General features: G+C 36.9%; 1 protein-coding gene across 1 annotated transcript in view; it reads left to right on the forward strand.

The window, feature by feature from the left end:
- Positions 1 to 14,827, forward strand: part of LOC309858123 (cation channel sperm-associated auxiliary subunit epsilon-like) — a gene marked incomplete at its 3' end in the record, with an annotated part of 44,895 nt that overhangs the window by 1,095 nt on the left and 28,973 nt on the right. Inside the window, exon 2 of the mRNA XM_082750808.1 lies at positions 1,892 to 1,940. Within this exon, the coding sequence (XP_082606934.1) occupies positions 1,892 to 1,940 (49 nt within the window). The remainder of the gene's footprint in view (positions 1 to 1,891; positions 1,941 to 14,827) is intronic.

The raw sequence follows: 14,827 nt of genomic DNA on the forward strand, positions 1-14,827 counted from the left end.
CGGGCCGGGGTCGCCCCTGGGGCCCCGCCCCCGCCCCCGCCCCCGGGGACCCCCACCCGGAGCCCCGGCTCCCGGCGCCCCTCCCGGGAGTTTCGGCGGGGTGAGGGCGGAGAATGAAGAGCAGTGTTAGGGCAACTTCGTGGGACCGCTGAGCCCCCAGACTCCTTTTCTGCCGCGGCAACCCTGTGTTGCGGGAGAGGAGCAAATGAGAGCCCCAAAGTCGCCCCTGGGGAGTGGAGGCAGGGGCCGAGGCCCCTTCTCAAGGCTAACTAGGTAGTTGCTGGTCTCCGTGAGGCGGGTGTAGGGGTGGTTGGTGAAAAGTGCTTTATCCAACGTAAGCACCGTGCGGATGGAAGGGTTGGGATTCCCGCAGAAGGACGGAGAGTTGAGTCAGACCTGATTTAGGGAGTGAAAGCTTCCCACGTTCCGAGAAATCCTCAGTGCAAGTGTGATTTTTGTTCAGTGTTCAGTAACTGCTGGACTGGGAAGTGTATCCAAATATTTTAAGATTTTCAACGGGTTAACATACAGATAATCAACCCGAAAAATAATATTGTGAACATTCCATTCAATGGAGGTCTTGCTATGACTAATTAGTACTCTCTAACATTATGATGTAAAAATTCCGACAATCCATTAAACTATAACAGCGATTTCAGAGGGCAGGGATCCAGGGCGCCTCATTGGACGATGAAGGGGGCATGGAAGAGAGTCCGAGTAGCCTTCGAAAGGGTCAGTGAAGTGCTGAGAAAAAGGAAAAAGACAGCCTTCTCACAGAACTTTGTAAGCTTCTGTTTTCTCCTCTATAAAGTGAAGAAAATAAAACCTGTCTCATGGGATTCTTGTGAGGCTCGAATGCGAAAATACATTGAACTCCCATCACGTGCCTGGCAAACAATGGATATGGATAAGGGATTTTATTAAGGATGGCCTGTGAATTCGGGGACTTCAAAAACTTTATACTGTACACCAGAGGTCACCAAACTTCCTGTGAGGGCCAGGTAGTAAATACTTCAGGCTTTTCAGCTGATAACAATCTGTGTGTTAACCACCCAACTCTGCCATGTGCACCACAACAGTAGTAAATCAATGGATGTGGCCCGTGGGTCAATGAAAATTTATTTACAAAAAAGGTGGAATTTGACCTTGGCTTGCCAACCCCGGGTCTAGCTTCGTAACTGAAGAGAATGCTAAATTTCTTTCCCTTCCCTAAATTTTCAATGAGAGTTTAAAGATTTATTTATTTATTTATTTGACAGACAGAGATCACAAGTAGGCAGAGAGGCAGGCAGAGAGAGAAGGAAGCAGGCTCCCTGCTGAGCAGAGAGCCTGATGTGGGGCTTGATCCCAGGACCCTGGGATCATGACCTGAGCCGAAGGCAGCGGCTTTAACCCACTGAGCCACCCAGGTGCCCCTCAATGAGAGTTTAATGAAGAGAAAGATATTATTGTTTGTTATGGTAGTCACAGGCTCCTTGAATTTTTATATCTTAATAAGGTGTTCTTTTAAAGGACAAAATTTCATGTAATGGTTTTTTATTGTTAGCTTTTTGGGGGGAGAGGATGGAGAATTCAAGGTAGATGTCTTTAAATAATTCTTTCTTCCCAACGTCTAAGAGACATTTACCTAAATTTTCTCCTAAGAATATTGTTTTAACATTTCTTATCCCAATGGAGTTGCTTTTCTTCAATGATCTAAGATAGGACTGTGATTAGTTCTTTCCCCTTATGAATCCAGATCCATTTTCCAGCTCTATTTATTGAACATCACCTCTGTCCTATACAAAATTTCCCTACCTACTTATGTCTACTTCTGGGCTTACTATAGAATCCCTCTTATTTGGAGAAGAAATTATTTTTAATGTTTGTATTTGCCCTTTTTCCTCCACAGGTATTCCACTAACAGCCCAAACTATCTCATTTTTAGTACCAGAAGTACTGTAAGTGTATATATTTTTTCAAACTATAGTTTATTTATATTTATATCTATATAATTTATATTTATTTTATATAATATAATTTATATTATTTATATAATTATAAATATATTTATAAGAATAAATATATTATTTATTAGATATTTATTTATACTATTATTTTCTGCCTTAAAGCAGTATTTTATACTCAGTTGTATAGCACAGTTATACATTGTCTCATTTATCATCCTAATATAAACCCCCTTGCCAATAACTGTCCTTAAATATATATGTAGCAGATATAAGTGGTACGGTTTTGAGTTTTTTGTGATGTAATATTGACAGATAGGGTGACCATACACTATATTGTGTAAACTGTTGAAAATGAAAGATAGTGCTATTAATATTTACGCTGGGACAACTGCCTTGACAAACTGGGATGAATGGTCACTGAAGCCGTAGATTTCATTCTCTATATTACTTTTTTTTTTTCAATACTTTGAAAAAAATTACTTCTTAATGCTGCCTGCCACACACTAGTATGTATGTGATTTATTTTATTAGTACAGCGCTCCCCACCCCCCAGTGATGGACACATGGCTTTCTATCTCCACAAACAACACTGTGATGAATGCCCTTTTACATGTTCTTTTATGGGTCTGCGCAATAATTTTTCAACTATAGTTGCTGGGACATAGGGAGAGCGAACACCTGATTAACTAAATTCTCCATGATTGTTCTTGAATGGCAGTTGGAGTTAATACTTTCACCTAGTGCACATCTTCACCAAAGTTTGATATTACTGAATTTTCTTTTCTTTTTTTTTAAACCAATTTTGTTACTATGTATAATCGTTTATTGCTGTTGTTATTTTCAACTCTCTGGTGAAGTGTGGTTTTGAGCATCTCTTCCCATATTTATGCAGTCTTCTCTGGAAGGTCATACCTTTTGTCCATTTTCTATTTAATTTTGTGCCCTTCCCTGTACTGTATCCCTTCCACCCTCTATATTAATTAAATGTTGGTTTTATTTATTTTTTTTTAAAGATTTTATTTATTTATTTGACAGAGAGAAATCACAAGTAGATGGAGAGGCAGGCAGAGAGAGAGAGGGAAGCAGGCTCTCCGCTGAGCAGAGAGCCCGATACGGGACTCGATCCCAGGACTCTGAGATCATGACCTGAGCCGAAGGCAGCGGCTTAACCCACTGAGCCACCCAGGCTCCCCTAAATGTTGGTTTTAAATGTTTCATTTTCTTCTCTCTCATCTACTCATCTAACCATTAATGTTGTCTGTGGATATTTTATTTTTTAAGAGAAAGTTCACTTTTCTTGAGCCAAACCAGCCCCCCTACATACACATATACCCACACACAAGCTTTTTGACCTCATACTTTCTACTTTTTTAGAATCTTATGAAAAATCTTTTCCTGCCCAGAGTTATGAAGATATTTATCCTATCTATTCATTTATATGTGTTATATCTTGACCTTTCAAATATAGGTTATAAATCCATCTGGAATCCACTTGTATATAATCTAGAGTATGCATTCATATTATTTTCTTTACATAATGAACCACCACCTATTAAACAACTTAGTGTTTTTCTATTATTTTTCTGGCATTATCTTTTTTTCCATATATAGTTGTATCAATTTCTGAGCTCTCTTCTTTCCTATGGGTAGAGTTGACTGATCCTCTCTTGTTTCATGTAGCTGCATTGCTACCTACTCTTCCTTTGAATTAACAAATCATACTATATGCATCATTTTACTCTAGATAAGCAATTAGATTGTTTCTGTTTTTAGTCTTTTTAGTCTGCTGTGTTTAGTGGAGTACTAGACATGGTAGCCTACTATCAACATTTTTATGCCCATCTTCTGCTTTATGTATATATATATATACGTTTCTGCTAGGAGTGGGATTGGTTAGTCGTATTATGGGTATTATGCACGTGTTCAGCTGTAGTCAATAGTGCCAAAAGATTTTATAAAATAATTGTATTAGTTTACACTTACATTCTATGTTTATATATATCATTATATTTACACTATTCAGAATCAGGCAGAGGAGTCTATATAAAACTATATTTTCTTTTACAGTATCATTTGTTTTTAAACTCATTGCTATCCATTTCTTATTAAAGCTGTACTTACCAGTTAAATTGTTGTTATTTGTAGTTAGTTTATTTAATATCATTTATTTATGTATTTCATCTTTGTTTCTTGAACAGCTTTATTGTATAATTGACCATTTTATTAGTCATTTTATTTATTTATTTATTTTTTAAGATTTTATTTATTTATTTGACAGACAGAAATCACAAGTAGGCAGAGAAGCAGGCAGAGAGAGAGAAGGGGAAACAGGCTCCTGCTGAGCAGAGAGCCTCATGTGGGGCTCGATCCCAGGATCCTGAGACCATGACCTAAGCCGAAGGCAGAGACTTAATCCACTGAGCCACCCAGGCGCCCCTTATTAGTCATTTTAAAAATCTCCTTTTTTCTAAGTAATCTCTACACCTAACATGGGGCTCAAATGCACAACCCTGAGATCAAGAGTCGCATGCTCCATCAACTGAGCCAGCCAGGCACCCCCTAAAAGTCTTTTTTGATCTCTGCTGTTCCTTTATCATTTTTCCGGAGGTGACAGAAATGTGTCATGTATAATTGATAATTAGTAAACAAAACAATGGAGTTAAGTCATTACAGAAATGAAAATTGGGAGCGAGAGTCTGATTTTCAACAAAGGAAGTAGACAAAATGTAAGCGAGTAGATGGTAAAACCGTGGCTTTGCAGGTTGCTTACAGGTGATATTCAAAGAAAGAAAGAAAATATTGAATGTACAGAAGATACTTTAGGGATTAAACAGTTCATAAATCTTAATGAAAAGCATTTTAAAATAAGTTTTTCTACCTATTTGCTTTTCCTGGAGCTTTGGCATGAGGCCCAGGATTCGGATTTGACACACCATCCAGGAACCTATGAAGGTGCTCTCAGGTAACATAAACTGGTGGAGGCCATCTCTGTACTTTCCCTCTGCCTCACTACAGCTTGCCAGTATCTCCCAGAAAGGAACTTATGCATTTGTCTAGAGCCTGGTGCTGCCCACGGGATACCTCCAGAATGCCTGGCTCTGGTGACCATTGCTTACACTTGTAGTCCCATAGGACTGTATTTATTTGTTTACTTTAAAAGCTGCTGCTTGAGTGTTTAGCTTCCAGCCACCATGAATCTAGGTGCTGGCTGAGATCCTCTCTTTGGAACAATGACTGGACTTGGCACATCCTCATATACTGGGAGTTATTAAAAACAAAATAGACTGCTTGGAAAATCACAAAGTTTTGAAAGAGCAAAGAGCTAGGGCAAGGTTAAATGATAAGACTCATCTTTTACACAAGACCACTCCTCTAAGACTAAGAGATGTGGTTATTTTATTTAATGTGTAACAATGTACACAAGAGAGACAAGGAAATAGGAGAAAGAGAGGAATATGTTCCAAACAAGAGACTTAGATAAAAGCTCAGACAAAAACCTCAATGAAATGGAGATAAATAATTTACCTAAAAAAGAGTTCGAAGTAAGGGTCATAAAGATGCTCACAGAACTCAGGAGAAGAATGGATGAATATGGTAAGAGCTTCAACCAAGAGATACAAAATATAAGAAGATACCAAATGGAAGTCACAGAACTGAAGGACACAGTAACTGACCTGAAAAGTACACAGGGTTCAACGTCAGACTAGACCAGGAAAGGATTTGTGAACGTGAAGACAGAGCAGTGGAATTCACCTAAACAGAGCAGTAAAAAGAAAAAAGAATGCAGAAAAAACTAAACATATTTTAAGGCATTTATAAAAGAACATCAAATGGACTAACATTTACATTATAGGGTCCCAAAAGGAGAAGAGTGAAAGGAGCAGAAAAATTTGTAAGAAATACTGAAAACTTCCCTAACCTGGGAAAGGAAACAGACATCTAGATCCAGGAAGCCCAGAGAGTTCCAAATAAGAAGAACCCAAATTATTTAAATTATAATTTAAATGTCAAAAGTTAAGCACAGGGATGCCTGGGTGGCTCAGTTGGTTGAGCACCTGCCTTCAGCTGAGGTCATGATCCCAGGGTCCTGGGATCGAGTCCCACATGGGCTCCTTGCTCAGCAGGGAGCATGCTTCTCCCTTTGCCTCTGCCTGCCACTCTGTCTGCCTGTGCTCACTCCCTCTGACACATAAATAAATAAAATATTTTTTTAAAAAAAGTTAAGCACATGGAGGTTTATTAAAAAGCAGCAATGCCATAATTCATCAGTTGAAAAAAAAAACGCTATCTGCAAAGTGAAGCACAATAACATGAGGTATGACTCTACTTATTGCCATTTTGTTAACTGTATTCTGGCTGGTCTGTAATTTTCTATGTGTTTTTCTTCTTCTCTGCTCTCTTCCTTTGTGATTTGATGACTTTCTTTTGTGGTATGCTTAGATTCTTTATCTTTTTTGTATCCACTCTAAGTTTTTGCTTTGTGGTTATTGTGAGGCTTACATACAAAAAATTGTAACAAGTCTATTTTCGGTAGATAATAACTTGTTTGATCACAGTCTAAAGCTCTAAACTTTTACTCACTCTTTGCACATTTTTTTTAAAGATTTTATTTATTCATTTGCCACAGAGAGAGATCACAAGTAGGCAGAGAGGCAGGCAGAGAGAGAGGCGGAAGCAGGCTCACTGCTGAGCAGAGAGCCTGATGTGGGGCTTGATCCCAGGACCCTGAGATCATAGACCTGAGCCAAAGGCAGAGGCTTAACCCACTGATCCACCCAGGTGCCCTTGCACATTGTTTTTAATGTCACATTTTATACCTTTTTTTATTTTATGCATCCTTTAACAAATTATTAAAGTTATATTTTTACTTTGGTCTCTTAACCCTCACACTAGTTTTATAACTAATTAACTAATCATTACCTTTATTATATATCTTTTAAGAGAAATTTATTATTTCATGTTTTCTTATTACTAATTAGCACCCACCTAACTTTTTTTTCAGCATGAAGTCACTTTTGAATTTCTTGTAAGGCCATTTTAGTGATGATAAACTCCTTTAGCCTTTGTTAATCTGGAAAATTCTATTTCTTCTTCAATTCTGTAGGAAAGCTTTGCTGCACAGAGTATTCTTATATGGAAGTTTTTTCTTTCAGCACTTTGAATATCTTGTGCCACTCCTTTCCGGCCTGCAATATTTCTGCTGAAAAATCTACTGGATAGCCAATGCCTGAAAAAACAAATTGAGAGAGAAATCAAACAATAACTTGACACAAATGAAAATGGAAACACAACATACCTCAATGAAATATTAGCAAACTGCATACAACAATATATTAAACAATCAGGTGGTCTTTATTTGGGAGTGCAAGGATGGTTCAGTATCTGTAAATCAATCAGCATCATAAACCACCTCAATAAAATGAGGGGAAAATTATACGATTATCTCAGTAGATGCAGAAAAAGTATTTGACAGGATTCTAAATCCATTCACAACAAAAATTCTCAACAAAATGGTATTGGAGGAAACATACCTCCACATAATAAAGGCTATATAGGAAAACCCCACAGCTACCACCATACTCAATGGTGAAAAACCAAGAGCTTTCCCTCCAAGATTAGGTCTAAGGTAAAGAACAAGACAAGGATATCTACTCTCATCACTTTTATTGAACATACTGGAAGTCCTAGCCACAGCAATCAGACAAGGAATAGAAATAAGATGCATGTTTATTAGTAAACAAGTTAAACTGTCACTATTTGCAGACCACATTATACTTTACATAGAAAATCCTAAAGACCCCACAAAAAACTACTAGAAGTAATAAACCAGTAAGGTTACAGGATACAAAATTAATAAACAGAAATCTGTGCAATTTCTATACACTAACAATGAAGTTGCAGAAAGAGAAATTTGAAAAACAACACCATTTACAATCACATCAAAAATAGTAAAATAGCTAGTGATAAACTTAACCAAAGAGGTGAAATACCTGAACTCCAAACAAAAACTGTAAGACACTGATGAAAGACATTGAAAATAACACAGATGGAAAGATACTTAATAATCATGGATTGAAAGAACTAATAGTGTTAAAATGTCCATATTACCCAAAGCAATCTGCAGATTCAATGCAATCCCTATCAAAATACCAACAGCCTTTTTCACAAAACTAGAAAAAATAATACTAAAATTTGTATGTGGCCCCAAATAGCCAAAGCAATACTGAGAAAGAAAAGTAAAGCTGAAGGTTCCCCAGTTTCAGATTTCAAAATATACTACAAAGCTATAGTAATCAAAATAGAATGATACTGGTACAAAAATAAATGCATAGATCAATGGAACAGAATGGAGACCCTAGAAATAAACTCACATTTATATAGCCAATTAGTGTATGACAAGGGTTGCTAGAATATACAATGGGGGAAAGACAGTCTTTCCAATAAATTGTGTTGGAAAACTGGGCAGCTATATGAAAAGGAATGAAACTGGACTACTTTCTGACAACATTAAAAAACAAACAAACAAAACCTGAAACCTAAAAGTGGATTAATTACCTAAACATGAGATCTGAAATGAGAAAAATCCTAGAAGAGAACATAGTCTATAATATCTGTGACAATGACCATAGCAATGCTTTCTAGATATGTCTCCTAAGGCAAAGAAAAAAAAAAAAAAGCTATTGTTAAACTATTGATAAACTGTTGGGACTACATCAAAATAAAAAGCTTTTGCACAACAAAGGAAACTACAAAACTAAAAGACAGCCTATGGAATGGGAAAAGATATTTGCAAATGACATATCTGATAATTAATATCCAAAATATATAAAGAACTTACACAACAGCAAAAAACCCCACAAATAATCTGGTTTAAAATGGTCAGAGCAGCTAAAGACATTTTTCTGAAGAAGACATGCAGAAGGCCAACAGAAACATGAAAAGATGCTCACCATTACTAATCATCAGGGAAATACAAATCAATATCACAATGAGATATCAATTCAAGCTATTAAAATGGCCAAAATCAAGAAGACAAGAAACAAGTGTTGATAAGGATCTGGTGAAAAAGAAACCCTCATTTATTGTTGGTGGGAATATGAATTGATACATCCTCTGTGGAAAAAAGTATGGAGGTTCCTCAAAAAATTAAAAATACAGATACCATTTGATCCAATAATTCCACTACTGATTATTTACTCAAAGAAAATGAAAACACTAACTCAAAAAGATGCATGCACTTCTGTGTTTATTGCAGCATTATTTACAGTAGCCAAAGCATAGTAGCAAGCTAAGTTTCCATCAGTACATGAAGTGATACACACATGCACACACACACTTACACAGGAGTATTGCACAGCTATAAGAAAGGAGAAGATTGTGCTATTTGAGACAACATGATGGACCTAGAGGATATTATGCTAAGTGAAATAAGTCAGACTGAGACAGGCAAATACCATATGACTCCACTCCAAATGGAATCTAAAAAATGTGAATAAACAAAAAGAGCTATCCCAGACATATTATTTCATCCATAAATATTTTAGTATGTGTATTTAAAATGCTAAGATTCTTAAATTTTATTTTATTATTTTTATTTCCTTAAGCAAGCTCTGCATCCAATGTGGGGCTCAAACTCATGATTCCAGCATGCTCTACTGATGGGGCCAGCCAGGCGCCCCTAAGCAGGAGAAGCCAGTTAGAAAGGATACATACACACGATTCTATTAATATGAAATGTCCTGAATAAACGAATGTATAAGAAAGTGATTGCCTGGAGCAATAGTATAGGTGTTTGGGTAGTGAACCCCAAAGAATGCAGGGTTTTTTCATGGAATGAGAGTTTCTGATGCTCCATATCCTCAACGGTCTTTAGTAATTGTCAGCGTTTTGAATTTTCACCATTCTAATAAATGTGTGCTGCTATGTCACACACTGTTTTAATTTGCAATTCCCTAATGACATATGAGATAGAGCAACTTTTCATGTGCTGTTATCTCTGTATCTTCTTTGCTGAGATTCCTGTTTGGATCCTTTATTTGACAGAAAGAGATCAGAAGTAGGCAGAGAGGCAGTCAGAGAGAGAGGTGGAAGAGGCTTCCTGCTGAGCAGAGAACCTGATGTAGGGCTCTATCCCAGGACCCTGGGACCATGACCTGAGCTGAAGGCAGAGGCTTTAACCTACTGAGCCATCCAGGCACCCCAGCATGAGTAGGGGGAGAGGGAGAGGGAGTAGCAGATGCCCCACTGAGCAGAGAGCCTGATGCAGGACTTGATCCTAGGACCGTAGGATCATGACATGAGCCGCAGGCACCCCCTTCACAAAAAAATTCTTATGTAATACTTAGCATCATCTTTATGTTGATATCTCTGCAGTCATTTTGGTGGTCTGAAGCTCTTCTAGTGAATTCCTCAGGAAGGGCTCAAAAGAGTACCAGTTTCTGAATTATTTTGTGGTCATAAGAGTTTATCCGTAGGTTTTATATCTAAAAGTTGGTTATCTGGATATAAAAATTATTGGCTTCTGTTCTACTTTCCTTTTTTTTTTTTTTTTTTTTTTTTTTACATATTTACTTATTTGTTTGAGAGAAGAGAGTATGAGTGGGTAGTGGGGCAGAGGGAGAGAATCTTAAGCAGCTTCCCTGCTGAGAACAGAGCCCGATGCAGGGGTCAATCTCGTGACTCTGAGATCATGACCTGAGCTGAAATCAAGAGTTGGACCCTTAATTGACTAGCCATCCAGGTGCCCTGTGTTCTGTTTCCTTCTCTATATGTTACTTTGTTGTCTCTGACAAAAAATGTTGTTTCCAAAAAGTCTGTTGGAAATATGATTGTCTTTCCTTTCTGAATAACATGTGTTTTGCTATTCTTGTTGTTTTGGTGAAGATCCCCAAAGTGATTCTCTTTAAGACCAATGCTTTTTTTTTTTTTTAAGATTTTTATTTATTTTTATTTATTTATTTGACAGAGATCACAAGTAGACAGAGAGGCAGACGGGGGGTGGGGGGCAGGCTCCCTGCTGAGCAGAGAGCCTGATGCCCAATCCCAGGACCCCGAGATCATGACCCGAGCCAAAAGCAGAGGCCTAACCCACTGAGCCACCCAGGCGCCCCCCAATGCTTTTATTAATATAGCTCCTGGTTGCTTTTATTTTTTTAATTATTCTTAATTTTTTTCCTTGGTATGAGCTGTCCCTTTTCAATATGTTGTTTCAAATTATTTTAGTTCACATGCTAGTCCCAAATTATAGCTAATGTTGAAAAATACTTCAGTTTTCTTCTTCAGTATCTCCAACTATACATATATTGAATTTTCTTTGCCTATCTTTTATATTTGTCACTTACTCCTGAATTACTTTTTATTTCTTTTATTCTTAAAAACCTGTATCTCTCAAAGCCTTATCTATTGTTTATTCATAATTGTGGTTTTTTTCTAATTTGGTTTATTTCTGAAATGACTTTTTCTTTTGTTTCTATATTTTTCCCAACGTAGAAGTCAGCTTACAAGTTTCAAACTCTGATTTATATTGTTCTTTCATAACGTCTATCGTTCTTGGATTTACTTTTCCTCATTTTAAAATATCAGATGTATCAACCAGTGTTCTCACAAAGAAACAGAACCAATAGAACTTGTACATATGTATACTAAGATTTATTTTAGGAAATTGGCTCACGTGATTGTGGGAACAGAAGACTCTGAAATCTTAACGTCAGGCCAGCAGGCTGGAACTTCAGGCAAAAGTTAATGCTGCAGTCTTGAAGCAGAATTTCTTCTCTAGGAAACCTCAGTTTTTTTCTGAATGTCTCCAACTGATGGAAGAGGCCTCATCAACATTATCAAAGACATTCTCTTTTACTTAAAGTCAACTGATTGTAGATGTAAACCACATCTATAAAATATCCTCACTGCAAAACCTATGTTAAGTAGCTGGGTGCTGTAATCTAACCAAGTTGATACGTAAGACTAACCCTCATATTAAGTTGTAGCTTTCACTTATTTATTGGGTATGTTCTTAGAGAGATGTTATTTTGCTTTGTATTTTCTTTTTTTTTTTTAAGATTTTATTTATTTATTTGACAGACAGAGATCACAAGTAGGCAGAGAGGCAGACAGAGAGAGAGGAGGAAGCAGGCTCCCTGCTGAGCAGAGAGTCCGATGTGGGGCTCGATCCCAGGACCCTGGGATCATGACCTGAGCTGAAAGCAGAGGCTTTAACCCACTGAGCCACCCAGGTGCCCTTGCTTTGTATTTTCTTATAACAACTGTGTGAAATTAAACTGTAATCCTTTTTCTGTTGCTTTTTTTTTTTTTAACATGAAATTGATTTACCTGATCTTTAAGGTGGGGTGGGTCAAAATAACTTTTTTAACTTCATAGCTTTAGAGTTACCTCTTCTGTTATTTTGTAAAGTGTCCAAAAATAAGGCTAATACTTTTGAGATCTCCAGATTCTGTTTCCTTCTCTCATTCATCAGTAGTTTTTCTTTCCTTTGTCTTTATTGTCCTTTTCCAGCTCAACTGGGATTCTTTTCCCTTCATTACACATCCTTGTCCTGGAAGCTATCTTTAGATCCTTGGTTTTGGTGTTCATAGATCCTAGCTTCTTCTGCCCCTTCAAATATTATCATGGACCTCTTGGACTTAGAAATTGAAAAGTACAACAACCCCTCTGGTTAGAGTTGCTATATTCCAGTTGTCCTGTCTTGGTTTCCAATGAATACCTATCACTGATTGCAGTGTTCTTCTCTTCTGAGTGAAAGGTCCCCCAATAATGGGTCCATGATTAAAGGAGCGAGACTGATACAAAGCGAAGGTCAAGCAAAGCTTTATTTCACACCAAGCATCAAAAATCAAACCGAAAGTTCTGGGCCATGCCTCTTACAGAGAGGGCGACCTCTCTCTGCTTCAGACTAGCTTTTAAGGGCAAAGGCCATGTGGTTGGGCCTGGCCACGCACAGGTGGCCAATGAAATTGTAACACACGGAGAAAACTGCACAGTCATGTTAGGTCATACATAAATGACCAATTGAATTACAATTTATCCTAGTAGATATTTGAACCAGCCTATCACCTTGGTCAGAGTTGGCACCCAAAAGGTGCCCAAAGGGCAGGGCCCATCCTCTAGGGAGACAGTATGCACCCCTCCACTGATGGATGTCTCCACCTGGCCTGACCCACCCTTGTATTTGGGTTTTGTTACCTGGGACTGGTTTCTGGGACTTGTTTTTAAGTAAGTCCCCTGGGGGAAGGGGGGGAGGGACAGTTTAAGTTTTAAACAACAAAGTTACTGTTTAACTGGATGGAAGTGCTCTGGCTAAATAGGTCCTTACACTGAGGTCTACCATATTTGCTTTCTTTTGTTGCCTTATGCTGATACCATGTGAGTCTGGTTGTTTTAGCTAGCTTGTTCCAACCCACTTATACTTTGGGATTTTGAGGAATACTTTGTCACTAAGTTTTATTGTTGACATTATCCAGTGTTAGTGTTTTTGTTTTTGTTTTTGTTTTTTTTGGTACTATCCTAATTGTCTTCTCTGTGCCTACAAGGAAATTTGAGTAGATTGAAAAACTGAATCACCACTAACCCTTCCCAATTCATTTTCTTTTGCAAATGCCTCCTTTTGCATCTTTTCTTTTACTTTTTTGGTTTTCTCTGTTGTTATTTTATTAGCATCTTATACTGAAAACCAAGTTCATTCACTTTCAAACTACCTTATTACTTTTGTATATATTTAAGGCTATCAACTTCATTTTTGGGATTATTTATACTATATACCACAACTTTTGAGAATATTGAATACTTTTATTCTTTAGTTATAAATATTTTGTAATTTCCACTGTGATTTCTCCTTTACTTCATGAATCATTTGGAAGTAAAGTTTAGGTTTTGTTTTCTTTTTTTCCTTTAAGAATTACAAATATCTTAAGAATTTCTTCTGGCTAACTTTATGAGAAATTCTAATTTTATTTTATTAATATCAAAGACATAGTATGTGTGATGATAATTCTTTGAGATTCGCTAAGACTTCTGTAAATATGATCAATTTTGCTAAATGTTCTATGTGAGATTGGAAAGAATATATTTTAGTTTACATTGGTTAATTTTTATAGGTTTATGTATAGGTTTATCTTTAGCTTGGAAAAGTGTGTCAAAAATCTACCACTATATTTGTGGCTTTTAAATTTTTTCCTGGTACTTCTATCATGCTTTATATCAATGCTTTATATAATGTATAGGTTCAATGTAGTCCCTATCAAAATACCAACAGCATTTTTCACAAAACTGGAATAATTTGTATGAAGCCACAAAAGACCCCAAATAGCCAAAGCAATGTTGAGAAAGGACAAAGTTGGGAGAATCACAACCTCCAGTTTTGAGATAAACTACAAAGCTATAGTAATGAAAATAGTATGGTACTGGCACAAAAATATACACACAGATCAATGGAAGAGTAGAAAGTCCAGAAATAGGCCAATGAATATATTGTCAATTAGTCTATGACAAAGGATGCTAGAATATACAATGGGAAAAGAAAAAATACTTTTTCTTTTCAAGAAAAAGTATTGGGAAAATGAGACAGCTTCATGTAAAAGAATGAAATTGAAGTACTGTCTTATACCATATACAAAAATAAACTCAAAATGGACTAAAGACCTAAACTTGAGACCTGAAACCATAATAATCCTAGATGAGAGCACAGGCAGTAATTTCTCTAACATCAGCCTTAACATTTTTCTAGATGTCTCCTATGCAAGGAAATCAAAAGCAAAAACAAACTATTGGAACAACATCAGGAAAAAAAACCTTCTTTCATAGCAAAGAAAACCACCAACTGAACAAAAAAAAACCTTACTGAATGGGAGATGTTATTTGCAAGAGAC

Source organism: Mustela nivalis, assembly GCF_964662115.1.
Source record: "Mustela nivalis genome assembly, contig: HAP1_SCAFFOLD_1887, whole genome shotgun sequence".
Taxonomy (NCBI): domain Eukaryota; kingdom Metazoa; phylum Chordata; class Mammalia; order Carnivora; family Mustelidae; genus Mustela; species Mustela nivalis.